Source organism: Typopeltis vanoorti, chromosome 23 (assembly GCF_054136105.1).
Source record: "Typopeltis vanoorti isolate ZY-2024b chromosome 23, IOZ_Tvanoo_1.0, whole genome shotgun sequence".
Taxonomy (NCBI): domain Eukaryota; kingdom Metazoa; phylum Arthropoda; class Arachnida; order Uropygi; family Thelyphonidae; genus Typopeltis; species Typopeltis vanoorti.
The window spans coordinates 74,384,113-74,409,563 of record NC_143571.1 but is presented as its reverse complement, the minus strand read 5'-3'; the positions used below and the strand labels follow the sequence as shown (position 1 = coordinate 74,409,563).

General features: G+C 35.6%; 1 protein-coding gene across 1 annotated transcript; it reads right to left on the bottom strand.

The window, feature by feature from the left end:
* Positions 1-5,084: 5,084 nt before the first annotated feature.
* On the bottom strand, positions 5,085-21,898 carry LOC150093983 (transmembrane protein 218-like). The gene is made up of 2 exons (XM_090413035.1): positions 21,428-21,898; positions 5,085-5,485 (listed from the first exon to the last, which is right to left on the bottom strand). Exons 1-2 carry the CDS (start codon positions 21,535-21,537, stop codon positions 5,242-5,244), a joined length of 354 nt encoding a protein of 117 aa, XP_090269161.1. The 5' UTR covers positions 21,538-21,898; the 3' UTR covers positions 5,085-5,241.
* Between the last annotated feature and the right edge of the window lie 3,553 nt (positions 21,899-25,451).

Genomic DNA, 25,451 nt, shown 5'->3' with positions numbered 1-25,451 from the left:
ACGTTGTTTGCTCACACTTGGATAAAGGATTAAACTAAATTTATTATAGTTCTTACTGTTTCTTAAACTTCAAACATTCTTGATTCAAATGACAAATTTAATAATAAAATTGTTGAAAACATTACTTCAGTTAGTAACAAATCAACTTTACCAATATAGAAACAGATAGTATAAACAGAAGTGTGCAAAGATACTCTCTTTCTCCTTAACTTTAATATTTTCCTGGAAGTAATAGTGGCTGAGGATCTAGGAGAATCTTAAACACATCTTGTAATTTTTTTTACATGAATACTGCTTACAAAAAGTCATAAACTTATCATACATTAGTATTGTAGTTGGGCTCGGAGAAAGCCAATCTAGCAACTGTTTTTGGAGAAGATGACTTTTCACACTATTTAAGTTGTCCTGAGCATGGTAGTGGTGGTTTCACATTGAAATTCATATGCCATCTACCATATTTTCTGTAAGCTTGATTTATCAGACATGCAGAAAATACATGGAAATCAATTACAATAATGCAACTTATGGTAAATATAAGAAAAAAAAAATCACCTGTCAAAGATCTTTCTGTTAATTATTTAATTCAACAGCCTGTCCTAGCCAACAACTCAGCATCATGTGAAACTAATTAACATGACAATAATAGTTAATCCTATCTACATAGTCTGCTGTGGCTGTCATTTGCATATATTTGTATTCTGTGGCCAGTTTTCCTAATTTGTGGATGAAAAACAAGTTTTTGCAAAGAAGTATCTATATGAGACTAGCTCTTCATCTTCACTCAAAGCCTTATTAACATGCTTCCACTGAGCAGTATCTGCATGTGCATAAGCCACTGGCAGGAACTAGCTTTAGTGTATGTATGCTATTTCCAAGTCAGGCAGGTGCATTTCACAAAGCTTATACAACATGTTAGTTGCATCTTTGTCAGCAGAATTTTATTTTTAAAATTAGCATTTGTGAAGTGCTTGGATGATACCGAATATCTGAAATGTAATTCAAACTGATTTCAAGATTTATATATATATATATATATATCTGCATATTGATCTTTTTACTTTACATAAACTGTGTGCCTTCTGGTTCCAAAGACTGCATTATAAATAACTGTTATGTGTACAAGAGGACTTGAATAGATTGCAAGAATGGGCAGGTAAGTGAAACTATCAGTTCAATGTTGCAAAGTGCAAGGTTTTGAGATTTGGTAAGCGACGATGCGATGCAAAGATACACTTGGTGGGAAAACTTTAATGGAAGTAGAGGAGATGAGCGATCTAGGAGTGATGCTGGAAAAGAACCTGAAATTTAGGGGCCACATTGCACAAGTTGTAAAGATGTCACATCGGATAATGGCAATGATGTGGAGGATCCTGACATGCAGAAATAGAGATTATGATGCCATTGTATAAGGCCTTGATCAGGCCTCATGGATTATTGTGAACAGATTTGGTCGCCTGGTTTTCATGGTGATGAGGATATGTTGGAAAGGATCCAGAGAAGATTCGCAAAGGTGGTCAGTGGTCTTTGGAATGTGGAGTATGAGGACAGATTGAGAGAATGTAAGTTGCAGAGCCTCGTAAATAGGAGGAGAGGGGGGGGTGATTGAGATATAGAAGCTGGTCAGGGGTTGTTATCAGGTCGACATGGAAGAGATTTTTCATAGAATGGGAGGGGTAGAACAAGAAGCCATCATTGGAAATTGTATAAGGAGGGTGTGAGCAGAGGAGTGAGGAGTAGGTTATTTGCATGGAGAATGGTTGGTGAGTGGAATGCATTGCCTGAGTGTGTTGTGGGTATAGACACATTGAATCAGTTTAAAGCATAGTTGGACAAGCAATGTGTGCAATAGTGTGAACCTCCCACGATAAGTCTCTCACTCCATGGAGGTCAAATGTTAATAATAATAATGTATTTTCTGGAACTGAATATTTGAAAAAGAATGTTAGGACAAATATGTTTAGTTGGCTGCTATGGTTAGTGCTACAATAAGTTTGTTTTGCTTGCATGCATGTAACACAGTCAGTGAGAGGGGAGTGTTTTTCCATTATGAGTGTCATTCTATTTGTCCCTAATTATACTAATTGTTGGTAAATACAGTACATAGACTGTAAACGTCTCTGTATTGTATTAAGTGATAAACAAAGCTAGTTGTTTTTCTTGTTTCTGCAGTATAGCATATATTGAGGTTGGAAAGTTGGTCATGGTATAGGAATATTTTTATTCCAGCCTTCGGAAACAACAGACATTGCTTACTGCTGACAAAAAAAAAAAAAAATAATAATAATGAATTTGTGAAATTGTGGAAAATTCCGATAATGACTGGAGCAGTATAAAATGTATACTGCAACTCAGTAAATAAAAGAAAATTTTTTGAAAATGAAGTGAAACATAAATAAAACAGAGAAATAAATGCACATACAAGCACAACAAATTTTACAATATGATTTCTCCATCAGCCCACATGTATTCCTTTCATGCCTAAATGAATCACCAGATCAACATTATTAATTCATTGGATTAGCCCCCACCCCTACAATTATTTAGTGAACTACCAAATGTATACAGCTACTGTTTATTATTGTTTAGTTATTTATACTTTGCAAACAAATCTTTTTCTCTCTCCTCATAATTTTTTTTTTTATTATGTTATCAAAAATTCATTTATGCATGTCTAGAATTTATAGGATCACATGCTACTCACTCCACCCAGCAACTTATAGGACACACACACACACCACAAATGTTAATTATTAATAATTTGTTTGCTAGGAATGAAAGTATTTCTACTCACACTTGTTCTTTCCATTTACACTTTTGAGTAATTCAAATATATCAACCAAATATAGCATTTGCCTTCATTATTGTTTTCTAATATATCCTAAAACAAACACATTGTCACCCTTGTCCATGCAGATTTGGTTATAATTAAAGAAGTGCTATGATATGTAGTATGTCTGCTGAAATGCAAGCATGAAATTTCTGCAGGCCACAGTATTTTCTCTCGCCCGTCAGGGTGAGAGAACTACAATCACCTCCACATGAACGTGTTAATGATCACTTTATTGGGGAAATCATCCTGGAAAAGCAGGTTTTATTATAGGGATGGGAAGAATTAAACATTTAGAAATGCACGAGGAGAGTGTTCTGTTTCAAATACTGAGTACTCTGGATGTCAGTAAAGCAGTGGGACTGGATGGGATTTCACAGCATTTTAAGAGAATGTGCTAAGGAACTCATAGCTCAATGACTTAGCTTTTCAATGAGAGTCTGGCTATGGGAAAGGTGTCCAAGAAGTAGAAAGAGGGTAAGATAATGCCAATGCATAAGAGTGATGATAGAATATAATTCAAATGTTGAATTAATTTTAGAAAAATTATTGAGAGATCGTGTACAGCATTGGGCAGATCATTAAAACTAGATCTGATACCCTTTTATAATAAAGTAACAAGAGCAGATGATGAGAGAAAAATGCCTCCCCCCCTTTTTTTTTTTTACAAATGCATTGGACAGAATGCCTCATGGTAAGCTAATATAATTTACAGCATATAAGTTTAGATATCAGGATTACAGAGAGTTATGTACAAGGAGCAGTGTCAAGGAAACAGAAAGTTGGGGTTCCACAGGACTCAATATTGGGATCAGTAGTGTTTAACCTTTATATCAACGACTCTGTCAGTGGATTGAAGGAGATATTCAGTTGTTTGTAGATGATGTAAAGTTGGGAAGGGTTATTAGTAATGTTGCCGATATAGTAGGCCTTCAGGAATTTTTGAATAAGCTTGATAGATGGGCAAATGAATTGGGATATCAGTTTAATACAACTAAATGTAAGGTCTTGAAGTTTGGAATTCACTAATGGGAGGCTGCATACTCCATTGCTGAAACTCTACTAAAAGTAGATGAGGCAAGGGATTTTGAGGTGGTGATTGATAGAAATTTGAAGTTCAGGGGACATGTCACAGAGGTGGTGAAGGTAATTGAGAGGAATGCCACAATACTGGGAAGAATGCTAACTATCAGAGATAGAAGAGTGGTGATTCCATTGTATTAAACCCTGATCAGATCACATTTGAATTACTGTATGGAGTTGAAAGTGACAGATTAACCTTAAAAGGGATGCAGAGGCTGATAAAAATGATATCATAGCGGTACAGTTAGTTATGAGAACAGACTGACTGAGGGCATGTGGACTGCAGGATAAAAGATGAATGGGTGATATAATTGAGACATTTAAACTGTTGAGAGGTAGTGGCAAGTTGATGCAGAAAATCTTTCTTATGGTAGAAAAAGGAGAAAGGACAAGAGGCCATACCTTGGAAGTGGTGAGCAAGAGCATGATAAGTGGCTTTTTTGCATGGATGGTGGTTGGACCATGAATGCATCTCCAAGGAAGTTGTAAATAATAATCTAAAATCATTTAATGCTAAGCTTTGTATTCAATTTAACAATGAAGTGTAGACTCACCTATTATTCTATGGACTCCACTAAGTACATGTTCATAACAGCAACTGTAAAATTTATTTTAATAAATTTTACAGTACCTATAAAGTCATGTTGAGCAGATGGAATTGCTTTTCAGAGTCATAGCTTCAACAAACAAACGTACATAAAATGATGTGTGTGTGTGTATACACACACACACACACACACACACACATCATTATACACCTCTATAGTGCAGTCAAAAGGATGTTGGTTAGAAAAGATCTTTGTTCAAATCTTTTATAAGAACTTTTCAACTGAATGTGAGTTGGTTGGTTTCATACAGATGTGGTATAGTGTTTTTTCCCAGAAACTTTTTATCTGCCTGCAAAACATAACCTATTCTGAGAACATATACAATAAACAGACAAAAATACATTTAATGGATGGAATTGTGTTGGATATATTGTACAGCAGAGTGTGGAATGGTCTTCTGCAATGGCTTCTGAGCGTTCTAAGTAGTAGTAGTAGTACAAGTTATGTACATTTTATCATTTTAATAATGATAAAATGAAAAGCTTAAGTGTAAAATTAAGTTTAAGCTTAAATTTAATAAGCAACAGGCATAAATCAAAGTATATAAAATTTAATACTTTCTTCATTGTATTTAAATCAGACAATATTTTGATTAATTTTGTTTATGTACATGTACTCAATTTGAAATCATATACAGAATTCTAATTTGCATATAAATAAAAAAAAGATGGTTTATAACAAAGTTTACTCAAGTAAATTATGATTATGCAATTGAACAAATAATCACAAGCTGGAATCTTTCAGAGGCTTTGCAAAAATTGGTTCCATCCAGTGCATGGAAATCATCAATACTAAAGAGATAATGCAACAAATTCCAAGTAAGGAAATGAGAACTATCCTCCAAATAAACATGTTGTCATAAATAACAACATCTTTCTTGAAATCTGATGTTTCATGCTCTCTGGGAATACATAATAATATCACAGTCACAGCAGCAGCAAGGAGAAACACTAATATTCCGCCATATCTGATAGAAGAAAAAAAAATTGTTATGCAAATATAAATACAAATTTTCTTTAAAAAAATGTTAATACATTTCTGATTAATAAATACTAAAACTTCCAAATCAAATGACACAGGAGTAAGGGATCTGGTATGCACCTGGTAAGTTGAGTGAAGGATGTTTAGCTTTAGGTGAAGAAAGGAAAGTTGACATCTTCCTGACAAAAGGATAACCACAGTGTTGAGAAGCCTTAGAACTTTAGCAATACATTCAGATGTTCCTTTAATATAAAGAGGAGGGATCCAAGAGATTTCTTCCTGAGACCTAGAGCCCAAAACTATTAAATGCTTTGTTGAACCATTTTTTTAGAAAGGCAGAGTTGATATAATTCAATGCTTGGCATAAAAGGTCCTCAATAGAACTTGAAGTATGAGCATGGTATAATAAGGTCTTAATAGTTCAGACTTTTTGACTTGGATGATATTGAGAAGTAGCATGAATATAACAATCATAATTGTTTTCAGAAAACTGAGAATTAAAAACTAACATCAGGCTGACAAAGAATCAATAAATTTAGAAGGGTAAGTTTGATCGTTTTTATCTTCCATTGGAATGAACTGAATTCTAGGATGAATTTCATTTATTTTTGAGACAGAAGTTTAATCAGATGGCAAACCATTTCATGTTGCAAATATGTCATTAGATATCTGTATCATACTGTAGGTCTAGGAGAAATGTCATTGAGGAGATGATCTTCAGAATGCTCCATAAAACTAGTTGGTGAGCATAGGAGAAAGAGGACTTATTATACCTTCAAATCTGCTGATATAATTTATCCTGGTCACTGAAATGGATAACAAAGTCAAAAAAGTTTGGTGACACCTGTGGAAAATCTTGTTTAAATAAATTAATAGTATCTGCCAAAGGAATGTTAATGAAAAGAGAAGCTACATCTAGATTAAGCATAGGATCTGAAGAGCCTAAATGAAGATCACAAATTTTATTTTTAAATTCAGAGTTCTTAATATGTGAAGCATATTTTACAGTGAAGGTTGATAATAATGTGAACAAGTATTTAAAACCTGTAAAGGTTTTAAGTACTTGTTCACATTATTATATGTGTACTATATTATATAATATTATATGGCTATGTGTAGGGTAGCCAATGCAATCCACTACAAGTCTTAATTTTCATGGAAGTTTTCTTTTCCTTCTCAAATTTTTAACAAATATAATGTATTATTCAAACAAATGTCAAGTATAATATACTTTTTATTAATTTAATAATATGGTGACACACCATTTTATTGCCTCTATATAGAAAATATGTGATTTTTGCAGTGATTTAACCATGGGATCTTCCTGGGTCTAGCTCCCACTGATGAGACCTCAGTAAATGTCCAAACATTTACATATACATATGTAAGACCCTTTTCATATATATATATAGAGAGAGAGAGATTAATAGTATCTGTCAAAGGAATGTTAATGAAAAGAGAAACTATATCTAGATTAACCATAGATATATATATATATATATTCCTCTTCAGTATCCCATAATGATTTTTCATTATGGAATACTGAGGCAACTGATATGAAGTCAACAGCCTCTACATATAAATAGACTAGTTTTGAAAATACCTCAAACTTTGGTTGCTTATACTTGGTAAAAGATTTGAACAAGAATTTCATTTCTTGTCAAGTATAGCATACTTTGTAAACTGGAAAAACTTCAAACATCATCATTCATTAGTTTCCATTCAAACTGTCACATGACTGTATTGTCAGCATGGTTGGTTGATAGATAGTAATTTTGGCTCTCTATCTAGGTTGTGAGTTTGAATCCCACTCTGGTCATAGATATTTGGGAATGTTTTGAGGTGGTAGGTGAATTTCAGTGTCTTGTGTGAGATCACCACCAACCTGTTTATTAGAGGTCTGAAGTAGCTCAAAAAAAAGTTTTGTTTGGTCTCTAGAGCAGAGGTTCTGAATTATTTAATCCTTAATTCATCCACCATGCTGCTACTATTACTACTATACTATACTATACTACTCTGCAACATTCTGTGAATAAGATTCATGTGATTAAAAAAATGAGTAATATTTATATGACTCGCCAGCCTGGTTGGCCGAGTGGTTAGTATATCCGCTCTCCAGCCAAAGTAGATACCCTCCCTCGATGAGTCTTTGGACTCCCTGGAGGTGTGATGTAATAATAATAATAAATCTATACACAAATAAATTTGTGTATATTTGTGTAAATTTAACATAATAAATTTATTAATTTATTATTATTATTCAGGCACCTTCACCTGAATGTGAGTCCTAGGATGGGAAACTAGAGCTATAATGGTTAATGTGTTCTCTTGTTTACATTTAACCCCTATAATAACAACATTTGATTATTATTATAAACAACTCCTATCCAACTAACACCCTTTTCCTAATGCTGCATGATTTTCCAGGGATCCTAGTAAAATACATCTTTAACTTATTTGAATCAATGGTGTTGCTAAAACAAGCACATCACAGAGATCCTTTCCCCAACAAGGAATGAAAGTACCAAAAGGATATGGCAACATTTTGGCAAATTTCATAAATAAGATGTAGCAAAATTTTATCTTCAGTGGCAGACAAGCAAGCAATCAAAGAATCTTATATTTGGGCTTTCTAGACACATTCATTTATGTTTAGCAGTACAGTTTAGTGGTGGTAGTCCAACAGTGCAAATTTATATACTGAAAAGACAAAAAAATTTTTCATCTTTACATATGTAAGACCTGAAAGAGTTCCTCAGGATCTCAGCAACCTTTTTGAATGATGCTGACAGGGAAATAAAATGTATAAAGTCTTTGTATAGTCTGTCTTGATAGGCTCGATTTCTCTCTCCCTCCCTTGCACAATTTCTTTTAGAATTCTTCATTTCATTAAAGAAGACATTTGACATAAAAATAAAGATCTTGTTGGAGATCACAACAGCAGATTAAAAAATACTGTAGGAAAATTTGGAGAAAAGATTAATAATAATGTTAAATGTTTGCTGGATTTCTCTTCAAAACATGGATTAGTCATTAATAAATATTCTAACATAAAGATATGTACAAATTCATATGGACAAAAGACACAAGAAATAACAAATCTAAACTCATATTGTTAGAAAATATGAGGTGATTTGAAAATATGAACCAAACCCAGAGACTCAGGGGAAGGCTGAAGAAAACATTAATTGATTCAGTCTGGGGAGCATGAAGTGACTTTTGCAAGGATGAAAAAAAAAATCAGAAATTCGTGATGGACCCGAGTTAAAAGGGCAGCCCTGAAAAAGAAGAAAATACATCAAGCATTCACAGCAAATAAGTCAGCATGTGCCTTGAGAAAAAAAAAAAAAAAATGGAGGATGGGCAAATTATGCAGCTAAACAAAGGTCATTGAAGCACTTTAATATATAAACAAATATCAGAGTTGGCAAAATGTTCTGAAAGTCACTTAAAAAGCTTAGAAATGGGGGAAAAAATGGGGTATTGTAAAAAAAAAAAAAAAAAAAGAGAGATGATAAAGGCAACATAATAAATGTTTCGGGTAATTATTATTATTATGGGCTACTCTATGGAGTCCTTAGACTCATCAAGGTAGACTCCTAAACATCATGCCAAGTGCTCTCCAACATTCATGCAGTATCTATCATACTTTGAACTCATTCACAGTTGTAGCACCTATAACAGACTGGCCACTAGTTCACCACTCTCCAAGAAAAAAATCTAGTCCTGACACCCTTGCTAACTAGACTCTTGCTCAGTTTTCAAGGATAACCCCTAGTTCTACCACCAGACCTGTTCCTTAAAATTTCCTCTTTATGAGCCTGGTAAAAAACCCTTCAGCAATTTGCATGTCTCAATCATATTACACTTTTCTGCCTGTCAATCAATTTCTGTAACCCACAGATCTTCAACGTGTTTTCATAAGATTCATTCCATAGACCTGCTACCATCTTAGTCACTAGCCTCTGGATCCTCTCCACCTCCTCCTCATCCCCAAGAAACCCAGGTAACCAGATCTATACACAGTAATCAAACCAAGATTCTATAAAGGGATATAATAACCTGCCTCTCTCTCTCTCGTCAGGGTATTCTTCAGTAACAAGTAATAAGATGAGCTGCTTTAGCCACTTTTGCAATATGCCCTCTAAGCTTAAACTCTCTATCCACTAACACCCCAAATCCCTGCCTTCATCAATATGGTACACAGCTGGTGATGTTTTCACCCCAAAATGCACAACCTTACACTTAGCTACTTTAAACTGACATCCATTCTCTTTTGCCTAGGCTGCCAGTCTATCCAAATTGTTCTGCAAAATTTTAACATCATTTTTATTAACCATTGACCTACCCAATTTTCCACCACCGGCAAACAACTAAATAGTTCATCTCAGAACTTTTACTGTTAATGTACAAATTAAATAGTAGCAGCCCAAAAACAGCCCTGTGGCATGCCACTAGTCACAGTCTGCTCCTGAATAAACTACTCTCTGATATCTTCTATCAACCACCCTCTTATCCACTTCACCAACTTAATACATATCCCAATGTGTTGCAATTTATTAATTAGAATTCCATGAGGTATCCTGCCAAAATGGTTTTCCACAGATTTTAAAAAGCTTTTGATTGCATGAAAACATCATCAATAGTAGAAGCACTTAGAGATTACACAACAGTCCGACACAATTTTTGCTGACTTTTATATGAGACTTGTTTTTTACTAATTTGGGTGCGCTGATTTCAAATATCAAACCAATTTTTCTCTATCACGTCAGGTTTTTCCTCTATGCCATTTTCTTTTTTGCTAATTTGTAAGTTTTTGATAGTTAAGGAGGCAGTACTATCAAAAAAATTTTTATAGTACTGCCTCCTTAATATTATTTCGTATTTATAATTATTTATAAATACGAAATTAATAAATAATTTCGTATTTCGTATTCCTCCTTAATATTATTTCGTATTAATAATATTAATACGATTTTTTAATATTATTTTCTGAAAGTATGTACTTTTAAAAATCTGTTCCTAACTTTTTATCAAGAAATTCAAAAAATTCCCAAAGATATAGCCTATTATTCAAAGCGGTGTGCAGATCAGAATCGGAGCGCTCACCACTCTCGCTTGTTAGTAAATGAATAAATGCGTAAGAACCTGCAATGGCACGTACTAGCGCTTTGAACGCGAGAGAGGCCAATAATTATATACATAACTACTTAACAATATTCATTAAAAATTACAAGAATATTTATAAAAAAATAACAATTTTACTTACACATGAGTTTCAGATAATAAAAGTTATCTTCGTATCTTACTCCAGTAAGTTTTTTCATTTAATCTTGAAGCTAACAATTCCGATGATTCCTTTGATAGGCCCAAATCTCTTACTAAGTCATTCAATTCCGCTTGAGTAAAACGTTGCGGTCCAGAACTAGAAATTAAATTTTCATTGTCTAAATCAACATCTGGGTCTTGCTCCTCAAGAACATCTGGCATATCCTGATCATGCTCGTTCTCAAGTAAAGGAAGTCCTTTATAAATTGGCACGGCTATTTCATTGGGATGAGCAAATGGCCGAATTGCTGAGTCGAGATTTGGATACACAATTTTTTTCTTATTCTTCTTATTATAACCAGAAGTCTGAACTAAACAAAAATAGCAATCATCTACGTGATTTTTCGGTTCACGGCAAATCATTGGAATGCCAAAAGCTAATTTTTGGTGTTTTCCCTTGCTCCACTGTCGTAAATTTTCTACACATGACTTACACACTTTATCTGGAGCCCATGACTTGTCCTGATCTGCAATTTTTACGTCAAAGTACGGAAAGTGCACTTTCTTAACGAAATCAGTGATATTTGTCCTTTGACTGGGAACAGTAAAGTTGCCACAAATGTAGCATAAGGAATCTACACTATTGACAATTTCGAGTAGTAGACATGATGTATTTTCTTCACTGCCGACTAACATGCAATTAACAAGACAAAAAAAACCAGAGACTTTATTGAAACATTATAAGCACTCATCATACTTTCACGATCGATTAACGATTGACTGATTTCGATCATTCTTTGTCTGCTATGACGCACATAGCATTCATGTTTTAGGCAGTTGTCATCGCCTACTTTTCATCACCTAAATGTATTAGGTCGGTTATCGGCCTCTCTCGCATTCAAAGTGCCACACGTGCTGTTGCAAGTTCTTACGCATTTATTCGTTTACTAACAAGCAAAAGCGGTGAGCGCTCCGATTCTGATCTGCGCACCGCTTTGAATAATAGGCTATATCTTCAGGAATTTTTCGAATTTCTTGATAAAAAGTTAGGAACAGATTTTTAAAAGTACATACTTTCAGAAAATATTAAAAAATCGATTTTTTTGATCCTCTAAATAGTACTGCCTCCTTAAAACTATCAAAAACTTACAAATTAGCAAAAAAAAAATGCCGTAGAGGACAAACCTGACATGATAGAGAAAAATGGGTTTGATATTTGAAATCAGCACACCCAAATTAGTAAAAAACAAGTGTCAGATCATAATCAGCAGAAAAAAGATTTTTTTTTTGTTGGCCAGTGTTTTATTCCATTGCATTGAAAAACTATTGACATAACAAAATATATTTATGGAAATGCTACATCAAATATCATTCTTAATGAAATAAGTAAAAAATTTCATATAAGGAATAAGGCAAGGAAACACCATTTCTCATCATCAATAGTAGAAGCTCTTAGAGATTATTCCATGGCATTGAAAAACTATTGACATAATAAGATATATTTATTATTATGTGACACCTCCAGGGAGTCCAAAGACTCATCGAGAGAGAGTGTGGCAACAGCATCGAACGATTCCCTTCCAACTACTAACCACGCTCAAACTTGCTTAACCTTGCGCTCAAACTTGCTTAACAAACTTTTTGTGAGTCATTAGTAGCAGAAGCTCTACCAATCGACCAACCTTTGCTGGAAATGCCACATCAAATATCATTCTTAATGAAATAGGCAAAAAATTTTATATAAATCAAGGAATAAGGCAAGGCAACACCATTTCTCCCAAACCCTTCACATTAACACTGGAACATATGATGAGTAATTTAGAATGGTCCAATAAAGGAGTCAATATTAATGGAATTAAATTAAAGATTTGCCGATAGTATTCATAGTATAGCAAACAATATGAAAGATTTAAAAGAAATGATAGAAAATCTAACTAAATCATTAGAAATTGGATTAGACATTATTTCTGAGAAAATCAAAATAATGACAAACCGAAAAGGATACAATGAAAGACACAACCTTATTAAGGTAAACAATAATGAAATTGAAATAGTAGATGAGTATGTATACTTAGGAAAATTGTTAAGAAGTGAAAATTGGAAGAAGTGAAAAGAAGAATAGGAAAGGGATGATCAGCTTTTGGAAAGTTCAAGAGATTTTTTAAACAGCAAAATAAAGCATGAGACCAGAGCAAGACTGTTCAACCAATGTGTATTGCCTGTTATCTGGCCAATCAAAAAGGAAATAATAAATAAAATGCAAAAACAGAAAGAAAGATGTCTGCAAAACATAAGACTCAGAGATGAAATCAAAAATGAAGAAATAAGAGCTAAAACAAAATTTTCAGATATTGAAGAAAACATACTTTGAAAGAAATGGAAATGGGTAGGACACATTACAAGACTCGAGGACAATAGATGGACAAAAGTTATACTGGAGTGGCGACCATATGAAGGTAAAAGATCAACTGGAAGACCTGAAAGAAGATGGTCAGATGATATAAGAAACACAATTAGAACTCTTTGGCACTAACAAACTCAGGATAGAAACAGATGGAGAGAATTGGGAGATACCTATAGCCAGAAGTGGCTATAAAAGGGTTAAAAGAAGAAGATCCTGTCGAAAGCTTTAGCAAAATTCAGCAGTATCACTGTAAATTCATTAGTCAATTCAATCACTGTATTATAAAATGTGAGCAAGTTACTGAGGCATAACCTACCTTCACAAAACCATGTTGCTCCGCTCCCATATACAAGATGATTATAAAGTCATGCAACCCAGAAATAACGCATCTGTCTAAAGGTTTATCACAAATATATATAAAATGAAACAGTAACAAATAAAGGTTATAATTGGACCTTTAGAACAAAAGAAGAATAGGAACCTCATTATAACATGTTGAAAGTGGCCATCTCTTTCATGAATATAAACTCATGCTCTTTTTACCAGGTTTGATGCAAGCACTTGCACACTGATATTTTCAATCCCTGTTGAAATGTTCATTTTTAGTTCATCCAGTGTGTGAGGATTATTCCAATAAACAACATCTTTGAAATATCCTAATAGTCAAAACAAATCCTATTGTTTTGACTATTCACATAGCCATTAAGGTGAAACCAGGCCTCATCACTGAAGAAAACTGGATCAAGCATCTCTATACTATGTTTTTCAACAAATGAGCATAACCATCTGCAGAAGATTATTCGTTTGCCTTTATCTGGATCCTTCAGTTCATGGACTGAGTGCACACGATATGGATGAAAGTGTAACAATGTTGCAGCTTTCTGAGCAGTGTCATACGAAAATGATGAGTGCATGGCAAGTTTCTTGAGGATTTTCAATGAGGACCGCTGCAGTGTTCTCTTTACCTCATCCATTTTATCATCAGTCAAAATGGAGGATCTTCTGGAGTGATTCCTATCTGCAACAGATCCAGTTTCTCGAAAACACTGCACTAATCCCGTTATTCGAGACTTGAGAGGAGACTGCTGTACCCGGATATTTCTCGCAAGATTCCTTGGCAACACATGCGTAAGAATGATTAGTGAAATAACTTTCCAAAATGAAAACTCGTTGCGGCTGAGAAAAAGACATTTCACCTCTATAATGAATAAAGCTACACTGCGAACAACCTGTACGCATCACAGTCAACTTGGCATCTCTGATAGTTTGTAATAATATGATGGTGAGTGATATCTAGTGGCATAAGGAATGATTATAATGATTTGGAAACAACTGGTACAAATTCAAACTTTCAGTTGTGCAACTTTATGATCAACTTGTAGTATCCCATTTCTGTCAATTCATTCCAGTCTTTTGCTCTTGACCAACTTCTCTGGTACCTTGACAACAACTCCTGATATGCTGATTGGTCAATAATTTGCCACATCAGACCTGAAGCCTCCTTTTTACAATGGACCTATCACCCCCTCTTTCCAACCCCCCCAGGACTAACCCAACCCAAGACTTAGATTAAACATTCAAATGCACTGCCAATTTGCCTAACACCTTGTAAAACTCAAGCTGGTATACTATCTAATCCCACAGCTGTATTCACATCAAGGTTCAGTAATATGCTATGCACTTCCAGTTCATTTATTTACCTCAGTTTCTGCCTATCTTGTAACTACAATATCTCTCCACTTGGATGATATACTCTTACAAAGCGTTCACTTAGTAATTCTACTATTTTGCCTGATTCAGTCAACTCCCTACCATTGGCATTCATTAAAATCATTCTGCTATGAACATTCTTCCTTTTTCTTGCAACATACCAAAATAACTCTTTGGCCTACACTGCTAATTTCTTTTCATACTCTGCTTTTGCCTTTCATATCACACTGATTATCCTTCTGGACTAATGATTATGCTTTTACTGCCCATGTACCTGCTGGTCACCTTTTCCTTGAATTCCCTTCACAAATTTTTCTTTTTGTGAAGAATTTATAGCTCCAGCTTAATGATGGTATTCATCCAATTAACACCCACTTGATTTATTCTCCTGACTCTAGGTATTCAGTCTGCTATTACTTCCCTCAAACATTCCTTTACCACTTCCTATGCACTATCAATAATCCAAGCAATCTCCTAAAATTGTCATACTTACCAGCCCTGTAATTTCACATATATCCTCTTAACTGAAAATTCCAAATATTTAGCCATCTCCCAGGTCAAGACCACAGGATCACTCTCACCAACTGGTGACAACGTGGTCATACTGGTTACAGACAAATTCTCAGATGCAATTACTAGATCTAGCACTCTCAAACTCCCCTAGTACATTCCATCACATGCTGCCTCAGGTAATTATTCCTTAGTAACTGCATAAATTTCATTTTCTTCCTCCCATGTGTCCATTCTTCCTTCCAATCTATGTTCCCATAGTTGAAGTCTCCCATAACAATACCTGCCTTCCAGTCGCTGAGCTTATTTGCTGAAGCATACTATCCCCTAGTTTACAGAAGGAACCAACTAAATATTTTGTTCTGCTTGCCACTATCTCAAACCAGATGGCCTCAAATGTGCTATTTTCACTAGCCTGCAGTTGAACTCCCACTTTCTTTGGTTGCAAATCTTTAGTTGGTGGTTATCATCAATAATACTCCTTCCTCCATTCTTTTCTCTCTATCCTCCTTAAAAATACTATACCCCTCACATTCTATTCCACTAACTATGTCATACTCTGTTAGTCATGTCTCATTAATGCCAATAACCTTTGGTCAGGCTGAACTAACAATACCAAAAACTCCTTCCCCTTGTTCCAAATGTTCCTGCCATTAGTGTACATAAAGTGCAATAGCCTCTTAGGCCAACTGTTGTCCTTACACTTAATACTAACTATCCCATTCTGGTTTATAAATTAAAGATACCAAGAAATTATATACTTGGTTTAATCCTTTATTCAAGTGTAAGCAAACAAGTTTGCACCTGAACTATTTTCAGGACTGGGGCAACTCGTATAAAGAAGCTAATAACTTCACATCACTTGCCTTAGTGATGTAAAGCTTTAACCAATGCAAAGTATAAATAATGCAAAGCACATCTCCTTGCGGACATGTGCTTTGCATTATGGGAAGGGCCACTATCCACACCCAGAGGTGATACTAAGGTTGAAGTAGTGCAGGTAGTGGCCCTTCACATCACTAAGGCAAGTGATGTGAAGCTATTAACTTCTTTATACGAGTTGCCCCAGTCCTGAAAATAGTTCAGGCACAAACTTGTTTACTTACACTTGGATAAAGGATTAAACCAAGTATATAATTTCTTGGTATCTTTAATTTATAGTACAACCAAGTGGAAAAACTTCCAACAACCCATTCTGGTTTGTTACCAGTGGTACTAACTCGGGCATTTTTTGCACATTCTTACACTCAGCTGCCTCACTGGTATCCATGTATTCACTCAACAGATTCCCCCCCAAAAGCTCTAGTTTCCCTGATTTTGCACATCCACTTTCACTAAATTCAGCAATGCTTTTTCCTGACTCAGAACACCAAATCCATTCAGATACAAACTATCCTTCTTGAATAAGTCCTTTCATCTGTCAAACTCACTCCACACATCCACAAATTCCACATCATTCCTCCTGCATAACTGCATCGATTCATTTTCTATTATGGCCCTCCTTCTCAGCTGAACTCTGTCATACCACAGCAACAGACTCATTAGCTTAACTCTGAATTACTTTGAAAGAATATAAAAAAGTGATATAGTGAGTGAACAGCATAATTATTTAAAATGTCAAAAGGTTGAATTCCAGATTACAGTAGAACTCGATGCCTATTTATAAAAAGGGAAGATAAAACAATATGTGGATTACAGAGGAATTTTCCTACTAAGATTAATGCAATAATACTTAAGAGACCAATAAATTTTTAATGGCACTTGTGACATAGTAGTAATTATTAATAATTGTTAAGAGGCTAAGGAAAATTGTGAGAGAGAGAGAGAAACTTGGGGAAAAACGACCTGCATTCAACTCAAACAGAGTTCATCAGTATTATATTTTCCTTTAAGACAAACAGTTAAGAAGAAATCATGAGAATATAAAAACGATCTGTATTTAAAAAAAGCATATCACATGGTGCTGATAGAAGAGCTGTTCAAAATGCTACAGTGATACGAGATAAACAGAACATTATGCAGAGCAATAGAGAGTCTATATTACATCACAACTATGGTCAATCTGGACTTGCAGACTATGTTTTGGATACAACCTGCAGGATCTCCTGGAGAAAAACCACCATGCTCCACCATAGTAAATTCAAAAAAGAAAGACTGTTTTTAGAATCTGCAGCAGAAATCAACCGAATTTAAATAAATATGGTTGCATAAAACTTCCCAAAATTTGGGAAACATTATCAGAGGTCCCACTTTACATCCTAGATAAGACTTTAGAGCAGTGTTTCTCAACGTGGGGCGTATGCCCCACAGGGGGGCAATTAGAAAATGTACATGTACATATTTATATTATACTTTTTCAGAACTTGGCTGACTATTATGCTAGAGGGGGGCATCAAAATCTTTGAGACATTGAGGTGGGGCATGATCCAAAAAAGATTGAGAAACACTGCTTTAGAGTCACCCACGTGTTTCACTTAGTATTGTGTTGCATTTGAGTGTGCGTTACAAGAGTTATTTGTAACCCCTGAAGATGTTTCAGTGACTGAGACAAAATATTGGATTAAAATTAGTTTTTAATCCTTTCCTAGTGCTGTAAATATTCCCTTAAAACTTCCAACATGATGTCCTCCCAGCACTTAAGCCTCAACACACGGAAAGATTAACTCTACTGAATGCAGACCGTGAGAGTGTAACAGATGAAGAACACATTGTTCAACTAATGGCTGCCCATTTTGCTATAAGCTATCAACCTGGTGTATGCAATATTGAGCTCACTGCTACCTCTTCATTCGATGAAGAAACTCAGGTGTATGATGAGGTATTAGAGCTGTTATACAACTTGAATAAGAATTCAGCAATAGGGGCTATGGGATATCAGCATGGGTGCTGGAAGAGTGTTCAGCTGAAATGGCTATTCCTTTTACATATTCGGTTTAATTCTTTATCCAACTGTAAGCAAACAAAGTTTGCACCTGAAATATTTTCAGGACTGGGGCAACTCGTGGTATAAGTTCTGATCGCTTGCCTTAGTATCCCATAATGCAAAGCACATATCCTTATGGGTATGTATAATGCTATGCATTATGGAAAGGATCACTACCCAGACTGGTTTCAACCTTTATTGAGGTCTCATCAGTGGGAGCTAGACCCAGAGGTGGTGATAGTAAGGTGGAAGTAATGCAAAGTCAACACCTTATTATTAAAATTCTCTGGATTAGAGATTAGAGAACTGGTATATGGTGATATGACTTTTGCATTACTTCCACCTTAGTATCACCACCTCTGGGTCTAGCTCCCACTGACGAGAGCTCAATAAAACTAACGCAAGTGATCAGAACTTATACCACCTTTACCACGAGTTACCCCAGTCCTGAAAATATTTCAGGCGCAAACTTTGTTTGCATACACTTGGATAAAGGATTAAACCAAATATATAATTGGTAGCTTAGCCAAGTGAAAACACTTCTATCGGCTATTCCTTTAACCAGGCTATATAATTTGAGATTGAGAACGTGGAAAATTTGGTAGGAATGGAAAGAATGTATGATAATCCCATTGCACAAGGGTGGTGCAAAGTCCAATGTATCCAACTATGGTCCAATCAGCATCTCAGGAGTGGTGAAGATTTTAGAAAAGTTGGTTAGGGTTCACATTTGGAAATGAGTTGACAAAGAAATCTACTTTGCAATGAACAGCATAAATTTATTAAGGGAAGGTCATGTTTTAGAAACTTGCTCACATTCTATAACAATGTTACCATTGAACTAGACAAGGGGAATGGATACACCATGACACTTTTGGATTTTGCTAATACTTATGACAGAATACAGCATGGAAGAGTGTTGCATAAATTGGGCAATATGGGTTTGGATTATAAAATATTAGTGTGGATAAGAGGATGGCTGACTGACAAATATCAAAAAATGGTATAAGGGAGAATGTGAGTTTGCAGGATTTAAGGTAACTAGTGGTGTACCAGAAGGATCAGTCCTTGGTCCACTCTTATTCAATTTGTACATACATTAATGACACTGAGAAGGATATGACAGGCAAAATACAGCTATTTGCTGATGCAAATATAGGTAGGGTAATCAGGAATGCAGCTGATATGCAGTACTCACAGAATGATTTGAATAGGCTGGCATTGTGGGCATTTGAAAATGGTTGTCAGTTAAATGTAAATTAGTGGGATTATGATAGAAGAAACTGACCAGGTAAGGGATGTTGGAGTGTTCGTAGATGTCAGTTTGAATTTCAGGGGCCATGTAGCAGTGATTGCAAATACAATCCAAAAGATAATTGCAATGCTGAAATGAACTTGGACATGTAAAGATAAGGATGTCATTTTGCCTCTTTACAAGGCATTGATAAGACCTCACTTGGGCTATTGTGTGCAGGTCTGGTCTCCTGGTTTCCATTGTGATTCTGATACAGTGAATAGTGCAAAGGAGAGCATTAAAATTGATATCAGGATTATTGAATACTGATTACGAAGACAGATTGAGAATTTGTAGATTGCAAACAGGAGAAAGAGTGATGATATGATTAAGACTTACAAACTTTTGAAAGGGATATACAGGATTTCAGTTGATGGAATTTTTTATTTTATGGAGAGTGGGGAAAGGATAAGAGGACATCCTTGGAAGTTGAGGATAAATGCTGCTAAGAAGGGGATGAAATCTAGATTTTTCTCTCATAGAGTGGTGTGTGATTGGAATGGATTGTCATTGGGTGTTGTGTGTGCAAGAAGGGATTGAATTCAAGAACAAGTATGATAGCTGGTGCGTGTAGTAGTAAAATTAAAAGAGGAATCAAAAATAAGAGGTAATCAAGTTAAAAAATTATAGTAAGAGAATAAAAATTTTAAAACAAAAGGAAACATTTTCTAACAGATGTGGAGAGGAAAGTAGAGGAAGCCATTTGCTAATTTTTCTTGGGTTGTTTCATGAAAGGTACAGAATTATGTTGTTTCAGTATTGCTAGCATATTACTAGTGAAGTCCATCTTTTTCTATAGAGATTTGTTCCTACTTCTTTTAGCTATAGGTTCCTGTCCTGTCAGGTGTCTTCTTCCTCCAGGAGATTGACTACCATGTCCTATTCTGTACCTCTCTGCTGCATTCCTCATATGAGAGATAGGTCCAGTCTTCTATATTTTCATCCACTCCAGTCTTTGTCTTCTTCTCCTTCTCTTTCCCTCAATAGTTCCTTCAAGAAGTGTCCTTTGTAGGCATTTATGTCTCAGAATATGTCCGAAATAGCTGACTTTTCTCTTTTTAATTTCTTTTATCAGGCTCCTGTTTAAGCCTACCATCTCTAATACCCCTTCATTTGTCAGGTAGCCATAGGTGTTTGCAGCTATAGGTTAGGTAGTTTTAATTGAGGCTCTTTTGATGTTTTCTATAGTCTTCTTTTGCTTTTGGAAAATTGCAATATTTCTGACTTTCCAGCTATGATATTTGAATTCTATCAGTATGTAATAGTTGGATTTTCTTGCTTTCTCTTTTCATGTATATCCTGTAAATATAATACTTGTTCTTTCTTCAATGTGCAGATGTTGGATTTATTGCTGATTTCAGACCAGTTTTGGCTTTCCATTGTGCATTCACAGAATATGTGATCTTATGTTTTCTGCAATGATGATGTAATTCATTCCAGGATTTACTTTTTTTCTTGACTAAAAGAATACTGTGCAGTATCCTCCACTTGAAATTGTGTCTGGATGTCTGGAGAGGTTGGTGTATCTGAAGCTTTTCTAATTTTCCTTGTCTTGTTAGAGAGAATTATTGGTTTGCTTTTAAGAGCCTGTATTATTTTCCCTTTAGTCTTTGGAGGTGCTGTTGATTGCTCTTATGGTTTTGTATTCTATTATTTACTGTCATTTCTGCTATTTATTCTGATATTTACTTTTTTTCCTTTATGGGTAAGGAAATACTTTAAACAGTCTAATCTGTAACCATGATGGTAGAAACCTAACTGGATAACATTTGAAGGGGAAAAAAATTATAAAAATTAAATGCGCAACGAAAATACTTACGATGTCGGTTCACGCGTTCGAGACAACACCAAACAAGCAACAATGGCAAATATCCATAAAGATACAATAATAAATACACCTAACCCAACTCCAAACACTCGAGCGCTCATCACAATGATTGTATCATTCTCATTATACTGTATGAGAAAAACGTGTTAAAAGCACGTGGCTATTTCTCTCGGCAAACTGATTTTTTTTTCTTTGAGCAGACATGGGGGATAGAAAACAAACAAAAAATAAATATTTAAATAAACTAATAATAAATACTATAGCAAGACATGAGGCACATGAAGAAATTTAAAGATAACGATGATAGCTTCTCGAACCGATCACGTACTCTCATTATTAAAAGCAGCTTTATTGCCTATTTTATCAGAACTCCTAATTCTGGTTACTCATTGGGCTATTTTCGCTTAATAAAAACACGTTTTTGTCTCTTTATTTTTAGGGTTATTTAGTTGTTTGTTTGTTTTTCTCTCACCACTGTTTTATTATTGCAAAATGCGAATAAATTGCTGAAAATTTCCCTCCCCATCATTTCCCTCTCTTCAGATATACAGTGCTGGCGCCGAACTTCAGAGACATCCTCAATACATGGTAATTAACTAGTTTCGTCCTGACAAAAGGAATTTTTATATGTTCTTTTTCAGTTGAAGGTTAGTTAACAGTTCTCATACTAGGGGGGGGGGGGAGCGGGTTTTTCTGAGAACACGCGTAATTTACAGACACAAAAAGATTGTTGATGATAGTGGGCAGCAGATGGCGTCAATGGTAGTAGTGTCATTGTGTTTAATGGAGAAGTAAGTAATAGGGGAGAGCGAGATGTATGTAGCGGAGTAGAATAGAGTAGAGTGTCCTTTCACAACGAGTCCTTGAAGGTGTCACGTTGTAATAATAATAATAATGTATAGCAGTAAAGTAGTCCTCAAGCCGACTGTTAGATATTATACAGCCCAAACAAACAAACAAGCGAATAATTCTGCTGCTATTGTTCTTGTACAGTGCTTCCCAAACTTATGGATGTAAAGGTCCCCCTTTGGAAAAATTAAAATATTTCACACAAAATTAAAATATTGCAAAATATCAAATCTAAATATTACATTTTTAGCATCTTACATACACATTTGACATGGCACACTATCTTATATTTTTATAAAGATAATTATTATTATGTGACACCCCAGGGAGCCCAAGGACTCGCCCAGGGAGAGTGTGCCAACAGCATCGAACGATTAAATCCTTCCAACTATTAACCGCGTTCAAACTTGCTTAACTTTTTGCTGAGCCATGAGTAGCAGAGGCGCTACCAATCGACTAATATTAATAAACTTTATTAATATGTGTAGCTCAGTGGATGTGGCGTTTGCACACCACCGCGCTAGGCCGCACGATTTGGTTTCGAGTCTAGTCGGCGACTAGAGGAAATTTTTCTAAGCCTTTTTTCGACCGGTTCCCGAGTTAGTCGATCTCTGGCACGGGCAAGCAGGTTTTTCCTCCCGGAAACTCGGGTTTTTCGTCCTGTAAACTCAAGAAAATCGACCGTAGAACCCACATTATTTCAGACATTAAATATATTGTGTTAGGGTTAGAGACCACGAGATGGCGGCACATTTGAGCCGTCTCTCTTCACTGCGTACCGCTTAATTAGTGATAGCCTTGGGCCATCTGTCTCTGATTGGGTACCAGTGGAGATTGAACTGCCCACTCAGTCTCCAAAAAGTTAGATAGGGCTAAATGGCCTCGCCTACTCCCGTATATACGGGAATAAAAAAGGCGTTATCTAGCTGAGCAAAGGTTATTAATAAAATTAATAACCTTTGCTGGCTATTGTACATTTGCAGTACAAGCATATGAAACGTTTCTTTTAAGATAAAAAACTACTTAGTCTTAAAAAATTTTAGATTTGTTTTCATTATTCCACGGCCCCCCTCAACAAAAGTAACGGCCCCCAAGGGGTTCGCGGCCCACAGCTTGGGAACCGCTGCTCTAGCAGAGCAAGCCTGAAAGGAGTCCGAGTATAGCAATAATCAAGAGACACTGTCTAGGTCACGTGTGGAAAATATATTTGAAAATCCTTTACTCCCAACTGCATTTCGATCGTCTGATATTACCAATCACGAAAATGAAGATAAAAAAAAAAAACAGTGACACTACGGTTTCTAAAAATCTGCCACAAAAAAGCACTTTTCGTCATGCCTTCCATTAAAACCCTCAAAGTTTATCAATTGGGTGTACATGTTAGAGGTGTACATTTCTCTGAACACGATACAAATTCCAACATGACAGTGAGAAGAGAAAAAATCGTAAAGTGACTCATCCCGCCATAGAAGCTTCCGCAACCTTTACGCAGTTTAATTATGATCCTTTATGCACCACTCCAATTTTCACCCATTTTAAGTTAATTTGCGATATTCTGGATTAAAACTCTTGCAATTATTAAACGGTGAAATGTGGCAGAATTTAGAAAAGAGATTACAGGTCATGCTCGCCTGGTTTGGCCGAGTGGTTAGAGTATTCACACTCCATCTGAGAGGCTGTGACTTCGAATCCGGCAATGGGAATGGATGTTGGTGATTGTTCTACCAACTCTGGGGGAACGAGTGAGCAGTTCATTTTCCTCTGGTAGCCAACCAGAGATAGTTGTCCCAAAATTATAACTAATTTTTAGTGCATCCAATGAAGAGAATGGTAAACAAGTGCCTCCATCTCGTGGTTTTAACCTTAACACAATATTTAATGTCTGAAATAGTATGGGTTCTACCGTCGATTTTCTTGAGTTTATGGGAAGAAAAACCAAAGTTTCCAGCAGGAAATAAAAAAATAAAAAGAAAGAAAGAAAGAAACCTTGCCCGTATCAAGATCGACTAAATCGGGAACTGGCCAAAGAATGGCTTAGGAAAAAAGTTCCTCTAGTCATCTACTAGAATCGAACTTAGATCATTCTTTGGGGGACCTAGCGCCGAGGAGTGCAAATCACTTCCACTGAGTGGCACAGGCTTTCATAGGTTAGATATATACTTCATATATAATAAATCCCCTAACTTCTTTCAATCCTCAAAGGTAGAGAGCTCCTTTAGTTAGTCTAGCCTGATAGTCTGTGTAGTTATCAGCCAATCTCCATCTTCAAATATTTACTGAGAGTGAGTCCGAACTAAATGAGCCAAAGTTTTTCAGAAGAGGGGAGAGTATGGAAGAAAACTGCGCCATCTCGTGGTCCTAAATCTTAACGCTTATTATTGTCTGCAATAGTGTGAGTGAGTTCTCTAGTCGATTTTCTTGAGTCCTGACGTTGAAACCCCATTTTTGGGAGATAAAATGCTATTTGCTGTCGGAGATCAACTAACTAAAGAACTGGTTACAAAAAGGCTTAGAAAGAAGTTCCTCTACTAGGCGACTAGAAATGAACTTAGAATAGTCTTTCTTCAGGAAGCCTGTGCTATGGTTGCAATCACCAATTCCATGAGAAAACCAATCAGAGGTAGAAGTACTGAGATCAGTACTTCTACCTCTGATTAGATTTCTTCTACCTCAGAGGTAGAAGAAACCAATCAGAGGTAGAGTCAGAGGCACGAACGGGTCCATATATATCTGAAATAATGTGGGTTCTACATTCGATTTTCTTGAGTTTACGTGAATAAAAATTCAAGCTTACTGGAGAAAAAATCCACTTACCTGTACTGGTCGAAAAAAAAAGCATAGAAAAAGGTCCTGTCAACGACTAGAATCGAACCTAAGTCATTTTTCAGGTAGCCTAGTGCGGTGAAGTGCGCTCTCCACTTCCACAATTATATCAAATTATATTAAATCTCAATAGCATTCTTCTCCATTTTTCATAACTTTGCACTGTAGGCAGGCGTCGATTCCACTCGAATACGATAATTCCCACAAAACTTAATCAGGGAACTTAGCGGCCAGCAATGATTACAATAATGTGATGCCTGCAGAAGTTGGGCTGAAAAGTTTCTGATCCACATACCTCTAGCCATTCTGAATACCGGAGGGAAAGAAGTGGAGTGCTTACGTA